General features: G+C 64.4%; 2 protein-coding genes across 2 annotated transcripts; one reads left to right on the plus strand and one right to left on the minus strand.

Moving 5' to 3' along the window:
* Nucleotides 1-269: 269 nt before the first annotated feature.
* CHLRE_01g035450v5 (uncharacterized protein) lies at nt 270-4,426 on the minus strand. The gene is made up of 7 exons (XM_001690046.2): nt 4,179-4,426; nt 3,570-3,696; nt 2,810-2,906; nt 2,571-2,634; nt 1,978-2,081; nt 1,580-1,675; nt 270-1,323 (listed from the first exon to the last, which is right to left on the minus strand). The coding sequence occupies exons 1-7, from the start codon at nt 4,288-4,290 to the stop codon at nt 1,192-1,194; spliced, it is 732 nt and encodes a 243-aa protein (XP_001690098.1). The 5' UTR covers nt 4,291-4,426; the 3' UTR covers nt 270-1,191.
* A 120-nt stretch (nt 4,427-4,546) lies between these two features.
* Nucleotides 4,547-16,278, plus strand: CHLRE_01g035500v5 (uncharacterized protein). The gene is made up of 19 exons (XM_043058713.1): nt 4,547-5,631; nt 6,062-6,259; nt 6,741-6,857; nt 7,404-7,656; nt 7,781-7,860; nt 8,189-8,302; nt 8,803-8,886; nt 9,239-9,304; nt 9,540-9,709; nt 10,558-10,647; nt 11,281-11,369; nt 11,662-11,762; nt 12,048-12,086; nt 12,334-12,426; nt 12,605-13,243; nt 13,645-13,889; nt 14,211-14,343; nt 14,822-14,959; nt 15,259-16,278. The coding sequence occupies exons 1-19, from the start codon at nt 4,837-4,839 to the stop codon at nt 15,388-15,390; spliced, it is 3,576 nt and encodes a 1,191-aa protein (XP_042928627.1). The 5' UTR covers nt 4,547-4,836; the 3' UTR covers nt 15,391-16,278.
* The last annotated feature ends 1 nt before the right edge of the window (nt 16,279 follows it).

Genomic DNA, 16,279 nt, shown 5'->3' on the forward strand with positions numbered 1-16,279 from the left:
GCAGTCATGCGAGGTACGGGGGAAAGGGTGCACAATGCTGCAGGGGGAGCTTCACAGAGATATTTGTCGAGCAATTCCAGCGGTCGCTTTTCCGACGGGGGGCCCTCCGCCTGCGAGGTATGCATGTATGGATATGGCACATGCTAACAGGCAGCAAGCGACTGCTGGGCTTGATAGGACGCGTTGCTGCAATACAGGGCTTCGCATTGCATGGCCGACTCTTCACGAGTGAGCCGCTTGGGCCGGGAAAGGAGACAGAGACATAAGGTTGAAGGGTGAACACCGGTGACAGAGATGCGCGAACTGGGCTAGCGCCCGAGCAAGGGCGTCTACACGCCGCACGAAGCTTGTGCGAGTTCCTCCTCCACGGCAGTACCTCGGGCCTGCTCAGGCCTGCTCACGCCAACCGCACACGCACTCAGGCACTGCTTAATGCAGCACCCTCTGTGACCCTGGCAACTGCAAACGATTAGTAAGACACCACGTTGTGCGCCACAGTTGTGCACGACCAGGCAGTCCTGTAAAGCCCAGGCGCGGACTTCCGGCCACGCAAAATATCTTCGCCTCGGGCCTCAAATTCCGGCGGTTTTGGTCCTGGACCCGCCAGGACCTTTAAACCCTGTGGCCCCAAATACTCAGACAGGGCATCCCTTCACAACTTATCAGTGTTACAAGGTTTTGTGCGCAAATAACTGGTATGTTGCACTTGCCCAAATGAAGCAAATGCTCAGGGCGGAACTGCCCGATCCGCGCAACTGCCGCTGCCGCTGCGCAGCCGCTGGCCCGCCAAGCAAGCCCAGTGGCGCTCCACGCGGCAGAACGGCACAGCTCAGCTCAACCCTTAGAGCAACGCTCGGATGCCCACCCGACAACCAAGCCGTTGTCAGCAGCGCATCCCACCCTCCTCCTGCCAGACCTGACCACCAACTTGCAGTTTCTCCGTGCCTAGCCCTCCTAAACCCGCATCTACCTCTTATCGATCCCCGCCGTGCATCACTCGCTGCCTGCCACCCATCATCCTCCACCCGCCAGTGTCGCCAGTCGCCCGGAGGCCCTGGCCGCCGGCCACACAGGCCGTTGCCGTTGCCGTTGCAGCCACAGCCGCCTCGCCGCCTCGTCCGGCCCACTCAGCACGCCCCTGCCGCTCCACTCCCGTTGTCATTTCCCAGCCTTGGCCTGGCGGCCTCGGCCTCAGTCGCGGTTGAGGCGCGACAGCAGGTCCAGGATGTAGAGGAAGATGTTGATGATGTCGAGGTAGAGGTTGAGCGCCGCGAACACGTACTCGTCTGGAGACAGCGAGTACTTGTGGCCGCCCATGAGCAGCTGCGGCCAGGCGACATAGTGCGACAAGAGCGGAGGAGGGGTGGATGGGGGCGGAGGGGTTGGAGGATGGGCGGAGGGGGAGCGGAGGGTTGCGGGTTTCATGATGGATGCTTGGGGCCGGCTGCAAGGGAGGTTAGGGGCGAGGGAGGACAAGCGCCCGCGAAGCTGGGTTGCGGCGGCACCTCCCCCACGCACCAGCATACACACGTCTACCCTCGATCCGCACCCCACAACTGCACGACGCTCTAAACCGCACCTGGACGTCGAATATGAGGTAGAGGCTGAACAGCGCCACGCCCAGGCCGCACAGCGCCACCGACAGCCAGTTGGCGCGGATGAACAGGTTCAGAACCTGGGGGGTGAGGTGGGAGGGCGCGTGGGTGTGCGTGTGTGTTGGGAGGGCGCGTGGGTGTGCGTGTGTGTTGGGAGGGCGGGGCATGTGGGTCAATGGGGCACGGGACAGGCGGCATGACGTGCTGGCGGCATCGCCTTGGAAATGGGCACCCAGAGCCGCAGGCCACACCGGCATGCCAGCAGTCAGCACACAGCTTGCGCAAGCACAACCAACCGCGCACAGGCGTGCCGTACTGCTGTAGACTGGGCACACACGCGCACAGGAACGCCAGGCCATCCTGCCGGCGGCTCCTCTCTCACCATCGCGGACATGAACGCCAGGCCCAGTGACACCATGGCGCCAGAGGACAGTGTGAGGTCCACACGGCTCTGCATCGCAAAGGCCGCGCAGCCCAGCACCACCACTGCACAGCGCGAGTTTGGGCAGTTTGGAGAGTGTGGGAGCGGGAGTTGAGGGTAGAGACAGGGGGGCTTGGGGGGGGTTGTAAATACCAGCCCAAACTAAACCAAAACCAACGAAAACGAGGGGAGTGCAGGCAGAGGCGTTAGTTGCAAGCGATAATACTTATGGGATATGGGCCGAGGCGTCGTGGAGCAGCAGGGCGAGCGGCGCCGGCGATAAATGTCGCCGCCCGGGCTCGGTGGCGCGCACAACAGCACAAGACAGGCACAGGGGGGTATGAAAGCCAAACCGCCGTGCGCTGGGCTGCACAAGAGTGACTGGGGCAAGGTGCGTCCGAGCCAGGAGGGCGCACGCGGCATCACGCACCCCATCCAATGCACACACACACACACACACACACACACACACCGTCGCTTTGTTGCATCGCATACACTGTCTTTGCGCTATGTTTTCCGTGTGCTCTTTAACACACACATACACACACACACACCTGTTGTAATGCCCACCGCCAGCAGCACCAGCTGCGTGTTGTAGGCGGCGCTGACGGTGCCCACCTGGCCGGGGGGGGGGGGGAAGGGCAGGCGGCGTGTGCAGGCGTGGGCGTGGGCAGGGGCAGCGGGGGTAAATGCGGTACTAAAGACTATCGGGCTCGGCAGCGACACATGCACTCAGCAGGCTCTGCCCCGACCGCACGGCGGCAGCCAGACCCGGCGGCACCAGCCCACTCACCAGGAATGCTTCGCACAGCGTGAAGGCCGCCAGCGTTATCATGTTGTAGGGGTGGCTGCGGCGGAGCGACTCGGAGCAGCTCATAGCGATCATAAGACTGGCAGGGGAGAGGCAGAGAGCACAGGGAAAGGCGTGCGCGAGGTGTGGGGTTGGGTACGTGTTGAAAAAGCACAGGACAGAGGTCTGACACGCAGGGGTTGTGTATCTATACGGTGTACTGGGCGGTAGAGACGTCGGAGCAGTCTTGCATCCATCGTTCCTGCCAATGCCAGTGATGCTGACCCCGCCTCCCACCGCCCACTGTCTATCCCACAGTTCAGCCGCGGCCCTGCATCTGTCGGCTTCCCCCAGCAGTCCATGTCCTCATCGACGGCCCCGCCCAGCCCCCCACCTGCCCCATCTGCCGCACGCCACGAGCCTTCCGCCCCTCTCCCTCTCTCCCTTCCCGCACCTCATGTTCGCGCCCTCCCCTGCCTCCCCTCCCTCTGTTTCCCTCTCACCTGATGGACAGGCCAGGTTTAGTTTGGGCTGGTATCTACCCCCCGGGCCCCCCCACCTGGCCTATCTGCCGCACGCCGCTGACTTTCCGCTCCTCTCCCTGTCTCCCTGTCCCCAACCTTATGTTCAGCCCTGCCTCCCCTCCCTCCCCTCCGCTCTCCATGTACGGCTACCCCCGAGCCCCTTTCTTGACTGGGTGGGCTTTCTGGTGATGATGGGACTTTTTCGCTCGGCTCAGACACAGACCCACCCCCTCCCGCACCTGATGGACAGGCCGAAGGCCAGCCAGAAGGGCCACTGGGCCGTGTAGACGTAGGTGCGCAGCGGCGCGCTGAACATGAAGCCGGCGGTCACGGCGGCGGTCACCAGCAGCTGCAGGCCCAGAATGCCTGCAGAGTGCAGGGCGAGAGTGCGTGAGGGCGCGTCAGTGTGTGTAGACGTGTTGACGAATGTGTGCATGGGTAGGGGGGGGGGGCACGGGCGGGGAGCTGCAGGTCTCCGTGCAACAAGCTCGAAGCGCTCGGGCATCCTTATATAACTGAGTTGCTTCGTTGTTGGTAAGGGTGTGTGTCGCCCGTTCGGCGGCAGCGGTACTGTGGCGGGGTGGCCAGCCGTACCGCGTCGCCTGACGCATAGCAAGCCTAGCTCCCGCGCTGGCACAGCCCCGATTCTCTGAAGCTCCGCGCAACCAAGTGCGTAATCCAAAATCCCAGGAAAGCTCTGACGATGACGCAGATGACGTCCGTCGTTAGCGTGTGCAGCAGAAGCTGCGCGAAGGGCCTTCCATCTCCGGTCTGGTCCCGCCGGCCCTTCAGAGGGCCCCCGCCAGCTCAGCCTCGTGACTCGACACGTCCCAGATCTCGACACTCACCAAAAACCTTGCGCACGAAGCCCTGGCGCACGGTGCGCTCCGCAAACTCGTAGGAGTAGGATTCCTTGCCCCCACCAAGCAGCCCCGCCTCTTCGTCGTAATAGGACGCCATTGTAGGCGTGCCGTCAACCTAATATGAAGTGGTTCGTCAAGGGCAAGAAGTGCTGTGTGCGAACGCTTTCAGTTTATGCCAGATACCAAGGACAAAGCTCGTTGCCGAGCCGGTATGATGAGTGACGGTAAAAGACAGAATCTTTATTGTGCAATAGTTTGGAGGTCTGACTTCAGTTGGCGACAGATTGGAGACCAGGGTTCCTGCATGAGGCATTCTCAGTGAGCCACCTCAGCCTGCTTCAGCACAAGGAAAACTCGTTATGTAATTGCGGCGTATCTCAGTTAGTAGGCAAACAAGCTATTCGCGGTGTGGCAGACAAGATTTGTACTCAAAAGCTCAGGCCACGCAGCTGTGATAGCTGTCCCCCGCAGGACACTCGCTCAAACCTGCGATGAAACACGCTAGGTGGGTGCTCCTAGGCCAGCGCGGCTGAGTGGCCTTGCTTGCAGCTTCCGACCCGGCCCGGTTGGGGGCCTGACCTCAGCACTCGGGCCCCGGTGTGCATCCTAGCCTGCGCCTCGGACAGCGCAGCAGCGGGGCGCCATGTGGGGCACGGCGCCCGTAGGCCGAGGCGGGGGGGCCGCCGCTACTGGCGGCACGGCGCCCGGCGCGCGCGGCGGCCTGGCGAGCGGCCAGTTCTCATTCTACGTCAGCTGCGACATAAACTTGAATGTCCGGGTCAAGGTGTCTGAGCTGCAGGGCCTGCTGCCGGCAGCCCGCAGTAGCCTGCCTGCGGCGTTGAACGGGGTCCCAGGCATTGGAGCGGGCGGCGTCGGCGCCGGCGCCGGGGGCGGTGGCGGGGTGGGTGGCGTGGGCGGTGGCGTGGGTGGCACGGGTGTTCCTCTTGGCCACGACGCGACGTGGCCCACCCACCCCTCCTCCGCTGCGGCTACAGCTGCAGCTGCAGCTGCGGCGGCCGCCGCAGGCGGCGGCGCCAGTGGTGGAGCCACCGGCAGCAGCAACAGCAATGGCGGCGGCGGCGGTGATACCGCGCCAAAGATGTGTTCGTTGTACGTGATTGCGCGGCTTACGTCGTGCGGTGAAACGCTGGGTCTGGAGGCGACGACCGCCTTCGCGGAGGCCGTCTGCAGCGCACCGCAGCTACAGCCGCCCTCAGCAGCAGCAGCAGTAGCAGCAGACGCAGCGGGGCTGGAGGGCGCGCAGGACGCGGCTGTAGCAGGGGCTGCAGGCGGCAGTAGCAGCAGCGGCGATGGCCTGGGGTCAGGGCCGCTGGGGCCGTTGTTGGCTGCTGGCGGCGGCGGCGGCGGCGGCGGCGGCAGTTCGCCGGGCGATGGGTCTACGGCTCGGTGGGACGAATGGCTGACGTTCTGCGTCAAGGTGACACCATGAGTCCATGACCCGCACCCGGCGGGCTGCTTGGCTGCTGGGGCGTTGACTCGTAGCTCAGCAGGGCGGCAGGGGGCGTGGCGGCAAAGGGGCGGGGGGGAGGAGGGGAAAAGAGGGAGGGGAAAGACGGGGGGAAAGGCGGGTTAGTATGCCTGAGCAGCCGGCGGGTGCACTCCTGCCTACCCGCCATTCACGGCTGCTTGTGTCCTGTCCTGGACCCCCGCGCCGCTGCCTTTCCCTTCGCATCCCGTCCCTTGCCTCCCTCCCTCCCCTCCTCTCTCTCCCGTCACTCCTCCCTGCCTGCCTCCCTCTCCCAACCCTTCCCTCACCCCTCCCTCCCTCCCCCGCATTGGGTTCGGTTCAGTTTGGGCTGGTATCTACAACCCCTCCCTCCCTCCTTGCCTCCCTCCCACCCCTGCAGTATCGGGACCTGCCGCCTGATGCGCAGCTGGTGCTGGTGCTGGTGGAGGCGGCGGAGGGCCGGCGCGAGGCGCTGGTGGGCAGCAGCGTCACGCCGCTGTTCAGCAAGAGGGGGCGGCTCAAGACCGGGCCGCAGCGGCTGGCGGTGTGGGAGGGCGCGCCGCCCTGCACGCAGTTCCCCACCAGCACGCCGGGCAAGGTGGGGGACAGGGCGCGCGTGTGTTTTAGCGGCCGTGGCTGTGTGTCTGTGTTGGGCAAGCACGTTTGTGAGCGTTAGCAAGGCACATGGGTTGCGTGTATGTGTATGTGTGTAGGGCCACACAACGCATGCGCACGGGGCCAACCACGCATCCCCACGCCCACCACTTCCAGCCCCACACCGACCCCCGGGCTCCTCCCAGCGCTGCCACCGCGCACCGCGCAACCCCCCCCCCCCTGCATCTCATGTCCCACGCTGTTCCCCAAGACTGTCTACCATCTCCACCACTTCCCAAACCAATCATGAATGTACCCTCCTCCCCCTGCCCTCCCCCCCTCCCCCCCTCCCCCCCTCATTGCTCCTGGCTACGCCCTCTCGTCTCATTTAACATGCATGGAACCCCCTCCCCTGAGATGGTCTACCGTCTACCACTTCCTTAACTAATCATGAATGTAACCCCCTCCGCCCTCCCCCCCCCCAGGTGCCTCTGGCCCACCGCGACCGGCTGGGCCGCCTGGAGCACCTGCTGCACCGCCACCAGCGAGGCGACATGGCGCCGGGGCCGGGAGGAGAGTGGCTGGACGCACTCGCGCTGGCGGTGGGTGGCGTGGGTGGCGTGGGTGCAGTGGTGGGGTGGCGTGGGTGGGGTGGGTGGCGTGGGTGGCGTGGGTGGGTGATGGGGTGGCGTGGGTGGGTGGGTGGGTTTGCAAGTTTGTGATGTCAGTAGTGGGTGAGGAATGGGGTACGAGAATGGGGTGCGAGCGAGTGGTGGTGCGGGTTGTGGCTCAGCGCTTCAGGAAAATCTGGGCACTGGGCATGCGAGCGGATGAGGGCCGGGGCATTAACCGCGGGCACGCATGGGACCTGGGGTGGTGTGGTCAGGCAGCCAATGCACTCCCCGCAGCTGCCCCGACTGCAATGCCCCCGACCGCACTGCACTGCCCGTTCGTGCGCTACCACCTGATATGCAGCTGCCGGCCCGAGGTTTTAAACGTGCACTGCACTGCCCCGCCCGCACTGCACCGCCCGCACTGACCCTACTTCACTGCCCCGACCGCACTGCCCCGACCGCACTGCCCCGACCGCACTGCCCCGACCGCACTGCCCCGACCGCACTGCCCCGACCGCACTGCCCCGACCGCAGGAGATCCGGCGACTGGCGGCGGCGGACCGAGCCGCCTGGCGCACCCGCCCCGAGCTCCGGCTCACGGTGCTGCTACCGCTGTTCCCACACCCCGTACTGTGCTACCAGCATGTGGCGGCGGCGGCGGGCGCGGCGGCGGGGGCGGGGCGGGAGGGCGGCGGCGCGGCCGCGGCGGCGGCGGCAGCGGCGGCGGGCGCGGGCGGCGGCGGCGGGGCGGGCTGGGGCGGGGCGGGGAAGAAGGACGCCGGAGCAGGTGGGTCCGCAGAGCATGGCGTGTGCTGACTTAAAAGATTTGAGTTGGCAATCACAAGCACACACATGCACTCTCCTTTGTGTCTTCATAATGATTATGTGATGATATACACACGCAACCGCAGGCCTGCTGATTTCGGAGTCGGGTGCCGGTGCGGGGTCGGGTCCGGCCGGCGGCGCCATCATCCGACTTGTGGACCCGGAGGTGAGGCGTGCGGGGGGTAGGGTGGGTGGGTGGAGGTGTGGCGTTGCGGGTGGGGGAGGTGGGGGGGTGTGATGGGGTTGGAGGTGCTTGGGTTATTTTGCACCAGACCATGACGGCTTGGGGCTTGGGGGCTTGGGGCTGTCAACCATCCCGCCGCGGTGCTCGGCCCCTCCCACACACACGCCCGCCCCCGCTGCCGGACTCCAGAAACAAAAGCATCGTTCACTAATAACGACGCCTGCTGCACCGATGTGCCTGGCTACAACTTCACCTCTTCTTAGCTCATACTGAATGTAACCCCCCGCCCCCTGCACCCCGACACCCACAGGTGGGTCGAGACAACCCTGCGGAGCTCAAGGCGCAGAAGCTGGCGCGCGGGCTGCAGCGCGGCGTGCTGGACCGCGACCTCAAGCCCAACAGCGAGGAGCGACGCAGGCTGCAGGTGGGTCGTCTGGGGGGCTGTGGGGGCGTTGTGTGTGTGGGGGGGGGGGCTGCGCGCGGGCGTGGGTGTTAACGTGGGTGGGCATGTTGTGTGTGGGGCTGCGTGTGGTCAATGGAGGGGGGGCTTCACGCGCACTCTCGCTCACGCTCTCCCCGTCTTCCGTTCATGTGGGCACTCATGTGCTCCTATGCGGCACCCCAAGCACCCTCCCCCCCCGAACCCTGTTCGCTCGCGTGCCTCTGCTTTCATGTTGGGCACTGTGAGGACACATATCCCCGTCGCACATGTGCATAGCCACAACCCCTTCTCTCTCCCTCCCTTGGGCTCCCAGACACGGCCTGCCCTCTCCCCCCCTTCCTGTTGGGCGCGGGCACATGAAGAAACCCCTGTGCGTCCTCGGGCACATAAAATCCCCTACCCCTTTTCCACTTCTCTGTACCAATCCTTGCAGCCTACCACTTTTCCAACCATCTTTGCAACCCTCCCCTCTGCACCGCCAGGCCATCCTCAAGCTGCCGCCCAACAAGCCGCTACATGCGGAGGAGCGCGCGCTGCTGTGGCGCTTCCGGGCCTCACTCACACAGGTAGGGTGGGGGGCGGGGGGCGGGGGGTGGGGGGGGGGGGGGCGGGGGTGAAGGGCAGGAGGAGGGGGCGCGTGCCGGGTATGTGCGGCTGTGCGCGGTGTACATGGGTGTAGGGATGCGCTACGGTTTTGCGCGCGTGCGCTCGCGCGCATGCGCGTGCCGGCGTGGCATGCGTCAGCCCATTATTCATGGCCCCATGTGCAAGGCCCTTGGGTATTGACCCATCCCCACGTCGCCCCCATCCCCCGCAGCGTCTACTTGACTGTCCAGACTCTGCAAACCCCACCACACCACACATACACCTTAATTTATTGTTTACTAACACACATGCCGCTGCCATCACCCCCCACAGGACACCCGCGCGCTGACCAAGTTCCTGCAGTGTGTGGACTGGAGCGACGCCACGGAGGCCAAACAGGTGTGTGTGGCGGGGGGGGGTCGGGGGGGGCATTGAGGGGGGAGGGGACTGGCGGTCAGGCGGGGGAGGGAGAGGCGTGTCACATTGACACACAGGTCCCGTGGCGGCGTCACTGGCTGTAGCAGCTGTAGCAGCTGCAGCTGTAGCAGCTCCAGGCGCAACACGGCACACTTCCACTCCCCACCCGCACCGCCAACCGCCAACCGCCACCCCACCCGACCCCCCACCCGCACAGGCTGCCGAGCTGATGCGGCAGTGGGCTCCCATCTCCGCCGCCGACGCGCTGGAGCTGCTGAGCCCCGACTTCCGGTCCGAGGTGGTCCGGCAGCACGCGGTGCAGGCGCTGCAGGCGGTGGAGGTGGAGGAGCTGGGGGCCTACCTGCTGCAGCTGGTGCAGGCGCTCAGGTGGGTGGCGGGGGGATTACATTCATGATTAATTAAGAAGTGAAGTCGGGGGAGGGGGATGTACATACCAGCCCAAAATAAACCGAACCCAATGCAATAGGGCGAGGAGGAGAGCGTGGCAGATGCTTGACAACGGAGTGGCACGCGACAACAGTCCCCATTCCCGAAATCCACGGAGTTCCCAGGTTCCCAGCGAAATAACCCGCAAACCGGTAGAAAGAAGGCGATGGGCTCGTCGGTCTTGCGCATGTGGGCGGTGCTGACGGTAGCCGCCTTCGAAATTGCCACCCAGGCTCAAACACACGCACGCACGTTCTAACTAGCAATACAGACTAGGCACACATTAAATACCCACCTAGAAGACATCAAGGAGCCCGGGCGCCGAGGAGGAGACCAGCGCCAGGGATTTGGGGCATTTGCAGAAAGGGAAAAGGTAAACGGAATACAGGCAGCGGGCAACAATATAGAGGCAAGCACGCATCGGCATGGGGGCATTCCATTCGAAAAGTTGCACAGCGCCCCCTGCCCCCCTCCCCTTGTCCCTGTTGGCCCCTGGCCACACGAGGGCCAGGGGGCAACAGGGACAAGGGGAGGGGGGCAGGGGGCGCTGTGCACCTTTTCGAATGGAAACCCAGGACGCATGACAAGACAAGTCCCATCGCATGCCCACACGTCTTGCGTCTGTCGATGTAGTCTCTCTCGCGCGCGCTCCCTCCTCACGCCTACTGCCATCGTCGCCCCACCCGCGTCAATCCCCCCCCTGTACCTGCCTACGCCTTCACTTCTTAAGTAATCATGAATGTAACCCCCCAAACACCCCAACACCCACCTGCCCCCTTCTCTGCCAGGTACGAGGCCGCAGACACGGGCAGCCGGTTGGGCGCCTTCCTGGTGCAGCGGGCGGCGGAGGACCCCGCGCTGGCCGTGCAGCTGCACTGGTGAGGGGAGGGTGGTTTTTTGGGGTAGGGGGAGGAGGAGGGGGGAGGGAGGGGGGATTGTAGATACCAGCCCAAACTAAACCAAACCCAATGCAATAGAGCGAGGAGGAGAGCGTGGTCGATGCTTGACAACGGAGTGGCACGCGACAATGGTCCCCATTCCCGAAATGCACCGAGTTCCCAGGTTCCCAGCGAAACATCCCGCAAACCGGTAGAAAGAAGGCGATGAGCTCTTCGGTCTTGCGCGTGTGGGCGGTGCTGACGGTAGCCGCCTTCGAAATTGCCACCCAGGCTCAAACACACGCACGCACGTCCTAACTAGCAATACAGACTAGGCACACGTTGAATAGAGGAGGGAGGGAGAGAGGGAGGGGTTTATGACAACCAAACCCAACAGGCGCTGGGCTGCAGTGCGAGCTGCAGGTATACACATGTGGCACCGTAGATCATCGGGAGGGGCGGCAGCCCTCGAGGGGAGCCAGCCGCCTGCCGCCTGCCATGGTGTCTTTTCTAAGTTGTGTGATTTGAGACACACACACACACACACACACACACACACACACACACACACACACACACACACATACACATACACACGCGCACATGCACACTCTCCCCCCCACCCACACACAGGTACCTGTTCTGCGAGCTGGACGACCCGGGCTTTGGGCTGCGGGCGAGGGCGCTGCACACACTGCTGCTGGACACGCTGGCGGCCGGAGGTGAGGGCGTCAAGGGGCGGGGAGCTACATTCATTATTACCGTAATCAAGAAGAAGTGAAGCTGTAGCCATGCACATTGGGGGTAGTTATGGCCCGGGTCCAACACAATGATCTATCCCATTATCAGCAAACCAGAAAGCCCACCCAGTCACAGACGGAGGCGCTGCGGCCCTGGGGCAGGGGCGGCGCGAACACACCGCCGCCGTACGCGCTTGTGTTCGACTGCGGCACAATGCGATCCCCTTCCAAACGCGCCACCATCGTCCCGCCTGCCTTGCGCCTTGCTCCGCAGGCCCGCGCTCCCCGGGCCTGTTGATCGCGGACACCATCCGGCGGCAGGTGGACCTTGTGAAGCAGCTCAAGGCGGTGATCCGCGAGCTAAAGAGCTCCAAGGTAAAGACACACACGCGATGGAGCTAATGCATTTTTGGAACGCAACATGTTTGCAATGTGCCCAATGTGATGTGTGTTACAAGCTAGGCGGTAATGTGGGCGTGCAAGAACGTGGAGGAGAGCACCGGGGGCACTGGGCCGAGGCGGGGGAAAGAGCGGACAGATGCAGAACTCAGTCAGCATGGCTATGCACATCTTTTCCCAGCCAACCATTCCTATTTATCTATTCCTTGTTTCTTACTTTACTGACTCGTTGCGGTCGTGTTCTGCTATCGCATTGCGCAGATCAAGGCGGCACGCGCCACGGAGCGATTGCGGGAGATGGTGGGTGTGCGGGGGGTTGGCGGCACGGGGCGGCGGCTAGACAAACAAGGGATGGAGGTTATGCCAACAAAACAGGTCCTAACAGTGAAGGGGGGGTGGGAGGGAGACAACCACGGGTCGCCGCACACAGCCATCGTTGCCAACCTTGCTAGTCCCTCCTCCGCCTTGCTAGTCCCTCCTCCGCCTTGCCGCCACCTCGCCCTCACCTCCACCCCGCCGCTCCAACTCCCGCCCCCTCCCTCCCAAGGTGTCGGAGACGGGCGCCTGTGGCGAGTTGACGGCGCTGCGTGTGCCGCTGCCCCTGGACCCACACATCGTGCTGGCGGGCATTATGCCCAAGGTGGGGGTGGGTGGGTGGGCGGTTGGGAGGCAAACGGAACGTGTGTGTGTGTGTGTATGTGTGTATGGGCGGGTGTTTCTTCGGCCCCTGCAACGAACCGTTTGCGTCCACACCAAGTGCGATATCATCCTTGATTGCTTTTCCTTACATGGTTCAAATGCAATGCAAATCCCCACAGGAGTGCTCGGTGTTCAAATCGGCGATGCTACCGCTGCGCCTGTCCTTCCGCATCGAGGCGGCGCCCATGAACTGGAAAGCGCCGCCGCCGCCGCCACAGCACAACACGCACACGAACCCGCACCCCCACCACCCCTTCCACGGCCTCCACGGCCACGCGCCCGCCGGCGCCAGCCACCTCAGCTCGGGAAGCGTGGGCAGCGGCAGCAGCAGCGGCGCCGTACACTCACCCCTCGGCCCTGGAGGCGGAGGCGGAGGCGGCGGCTGGCCGCCGCCAGACCCCCTCGCGCTGCTCCCGACCCGCACCGGCATCATTCCCGCGCCGCCAGGCGCGCCCGACGCCGCCGGAGGCGGCGCCGGCGGCGCCAGCGGCGGCGCCGCCTCCGGCGCCGCCGCCGCCTCCGGCTCCCACCATGGCCACCACCACGGGGAAGGCAGCGCGTCGCGTGGGGGTGCGGGGGGTGCGGCGCCGGGGTCCCAGCCGGGTGCTCCGCCGCCGGTGCTTGAGGGCTACCGCTGCTGCATCATCTACAAGAAGGGCGACGACCTGCGCCAGGACCACTTCGTGCTGCAGATGATCGGGCTCATGGACCGAATGCTCAAGCGCGAGAACCTGGACTTGAGGATGACGCCGTACAAGGTAGGATGGCCGGGTGGGTGCGTGGGTGGGTGGGTGGGTTGGGGGGGTTGCAAGGATTGGTAGGAGAAGTGTAGCGAAGTAGACAGCAGGGGGGAGTGATGCGTGTGTGTAAGGGGCATGGTGTGTGGGGCACAGTGTGTGTTTAAGGGTGGGTGTCTGCGAGTGTGTGTGGGGGGGGCCTAGGAGGGGGATTGTAGATACTAGCCCAAACTGTACCGAATCCAATGCAAAGGGGTTTTGGCTGCACGGTTCCTGTACGGTCCCGCGGTCCCCGTCAGCAGGGACCTCCATCCCGCCTGACCGAGCCGACCGCTGTGCCTCATTTCCCGCCCTCCCCCATCCTCCTCTCCCTCCTCCTCCCTCCCCTCCTCCCCTCCCCTTCCTCACCCCCCCCCCTCCAGGTGCTGCCCACCTCCTTCGACGACGGGCTGGTCGAGTTCGTGCCCTCCGTGCCCCTGTCCGCGGTGCTGGCCGAGCACAAGACCATCCACCGCTTCCTGGCGCTGACGCAGGCGGACGCCGGCGGCCCCTTCGGGCTGCGGGCCGAGGCGGTGGAGACGTTTGTGCGCAGCTGCGCTGGCTACTGCGTGATGACCTACATCCTGGGTGTGGGCGACAGGCACCTGGACAATCTGATGCTCACACAGTGAGGGAGAGGGAGAGGAGAGGAAGGGGGGAGGGAGGGAGAGAAAGGGGGGAGGGATAAGGGAGGAGAGGGTTGACGCAGCACGTGGGTGAAACCGACAGAGAGAGAGAATATGTTAGGGAGGGCACGCGGGAGAAAGCACGAGTACGCAATGCGGAGAAAGTGTGTGTGTGTGTCTGTGTGTGTGTGTGTGTGTGTGTTATGGATCTTGATATCTTTGGGATGGAATAAACCCTCCCACCCTCTTAGTTAACATTCCATGGAACCCTCACCGATAACGCCCCCTCCCTCCCCCCCCCCCCGCCTCCTCCCCCCCGCCAGCGACGGCCGCCTGTTCCACATTGACTTCGGCTACATCCTTGGCGCCGACCCCAAGCCCTTCCCGCCGCCCATGAAGCTGTGCAAGGAGATGATCGAGGCCATGGGCGGCCAGGGCAGCGAGTACTACAAGCAGGTGAGGGTGGGTGGGTAGGTAGGTGTGTGTGGGGGGGGGTTGTCGATACCAATGCATTCCATGCCAGGTGGGTGAGGGGTTGGGGGAGGATGGGGTGGAAGGTGAGGGGAGCTAGCAGAGGCGGGGGCAGAGCGGGAGGTGGCGGGGAACTAGCATGGCTTGTTTGCTGAGGCGAGGGCCGGGGCGGGGTTGGGAAGCGTGTCGCCGCCGCGGCATGTGAGGAGGCGGGGGCCCAAGCGGCGCGGCATGTGTCGGGCTCGGCACATTCCTCGGCTCAGTACCAGTCCCCCATACGCCGAATCCTTCCAGACCCCACCCTCGCGTCGCCGCCACCGCCACCACATACCGAATGCTCGCTTATTCAAACACCCCACCGCCTTCCCTCGCCCTGCCTCGCCATCCGCGCCCTCCTCCCCCCCTCCTGCCCCCCTCTGTGCCGCAAACATCCTTGCAACCCCCCTCTCCCCCCGCCCCCCAGTTCCGCATGTACGCCTGCGAGGCCTACAACATCCTGCGCAAGCGCGCCGACCTCATCCTCAGCCTCTTCCACCTCATGGCCGGCGCCTCCATCGAGGCCATCCGGGCGGACCCGGAGAAGGCCATCCTCAAGCTGCAGGTGGGGCGGGGGGTTGGTGGTCGGGTGGTGGGTGGGTGGGTTGTGGGAACAGGCTCGGGCATTGGCTCGGGCCCATGGGGGATGGGGTGTGTGTTTCACCATTTGCGGTGACCACAGAAGGCGACGTGAGCCCACGGGCCTGTGGAACAAGCCTACGGGATGACACTTTGCGGTCGTGCGTGGAAGCCCCGAAGGTGGCACTATGTATGCGACGATTCGTTGACTATTGGAACCTATTTCACTGGGCTCGGGCACATACCCCCCCCAAAAAAAAAACACCACCTCCCCCACCACCCCAGGACAAGTTCCGGCTGGACTTTGACGACGAGGCGGCTGTGGAGTGGATGCAGGGCCTGATCAACGAGTCCGCCACCGCCCTGCTGCCGCAGCTGGTGGAGACCACCCACCGCTGGGCGCAGTACTGGAGGTAGCGCGCGCGGGGGGGAGGGGGGAGAGGGAGGGGAGGGGAGGGGGAGGAGGTGGTGGGGAGGAGGGGAGGGGGAGGGGACGAGGTGGAGAGGTAGGTGGAGAGGTGAAGGGGCGAGGCGAATTCCGCGATGGCGTGGTGCAACAGAACCCAGGACATGGGGTGGCGTGGTGGGGCAGGAGGAGGAGGCGGGGAGGAGGCGGGAGGAGGTGGTGCGGGTGCGTGAATGGCGTGGTGGTGGTGGGTAGTGGAAGATTGGTAGGTCGGGTGACGTAAGATGGTAGTGGCTGGAGTGTGGGGCTGGCTGCTTTTGTTTTGGTCAGGAAAAGCAGGAGGAGTGGCTGTGGAGCGTTAGGTGCGTGAGAAGGGTTGGGCTGCAACGGGTGCAGAATGCCACGGGCAGGGCAAGGGGTCTCGGAGCCTGCGTGTGTAATTCGGGAGAGACAAGAATACCCGCCCGTACTGCCGCACTGCTGTACACACGCTAGCGTCCATGCTCAGCGTCGGCCCCTGCTCGGCCCGGTTCCCGTGCGTTTTGGTAGGGTTTGTGACGGCGGGTGAACCATTGGTGTGCGCGGGACTGACGTGCATGCGTCGCCACTGCAAACTAGCGGTAGTGGTATGCAAGTAGCAGCTGGATATTCGCTCTGTGTGATGAAGGATGTGAAGGGCATCCCTGAGACACCTGCACGACGACGATACGAGCTACTTGGATACATCCCCGCGAATCCTTACATACATGTCCCTCGGACCGCACCGGTCAAATTCCCTGTCAGCATGCGTCACATTCCCGTTGGCACATGACGTCTGCCACTGGGACCAATACCGCAATGGCTGTGCCAGCACCGTTTGGTGTGCGGGGCTGCGGGCGTCCGTGTCATCCCTCCGATCCT

The sequence above is a fragment of the Chlamydomonas reinhardtii genome, chromosome 1 (assembly GCF_000002595.2).
Source record: "Chlamydomonas reinhardtii strain CC-503 cw92 mt+ chromosome 1, whole genome shotgun sequence".
In the NCBI taxonomy this organism is placed as follows: Eukaryota; Viridiplantae; Chlorophyta; class Chlorophyceae; order Chlamydomonadales; family Chlamydomonadaceae; genus Chlamydomonas; species Chlamydomonas reinhardtii.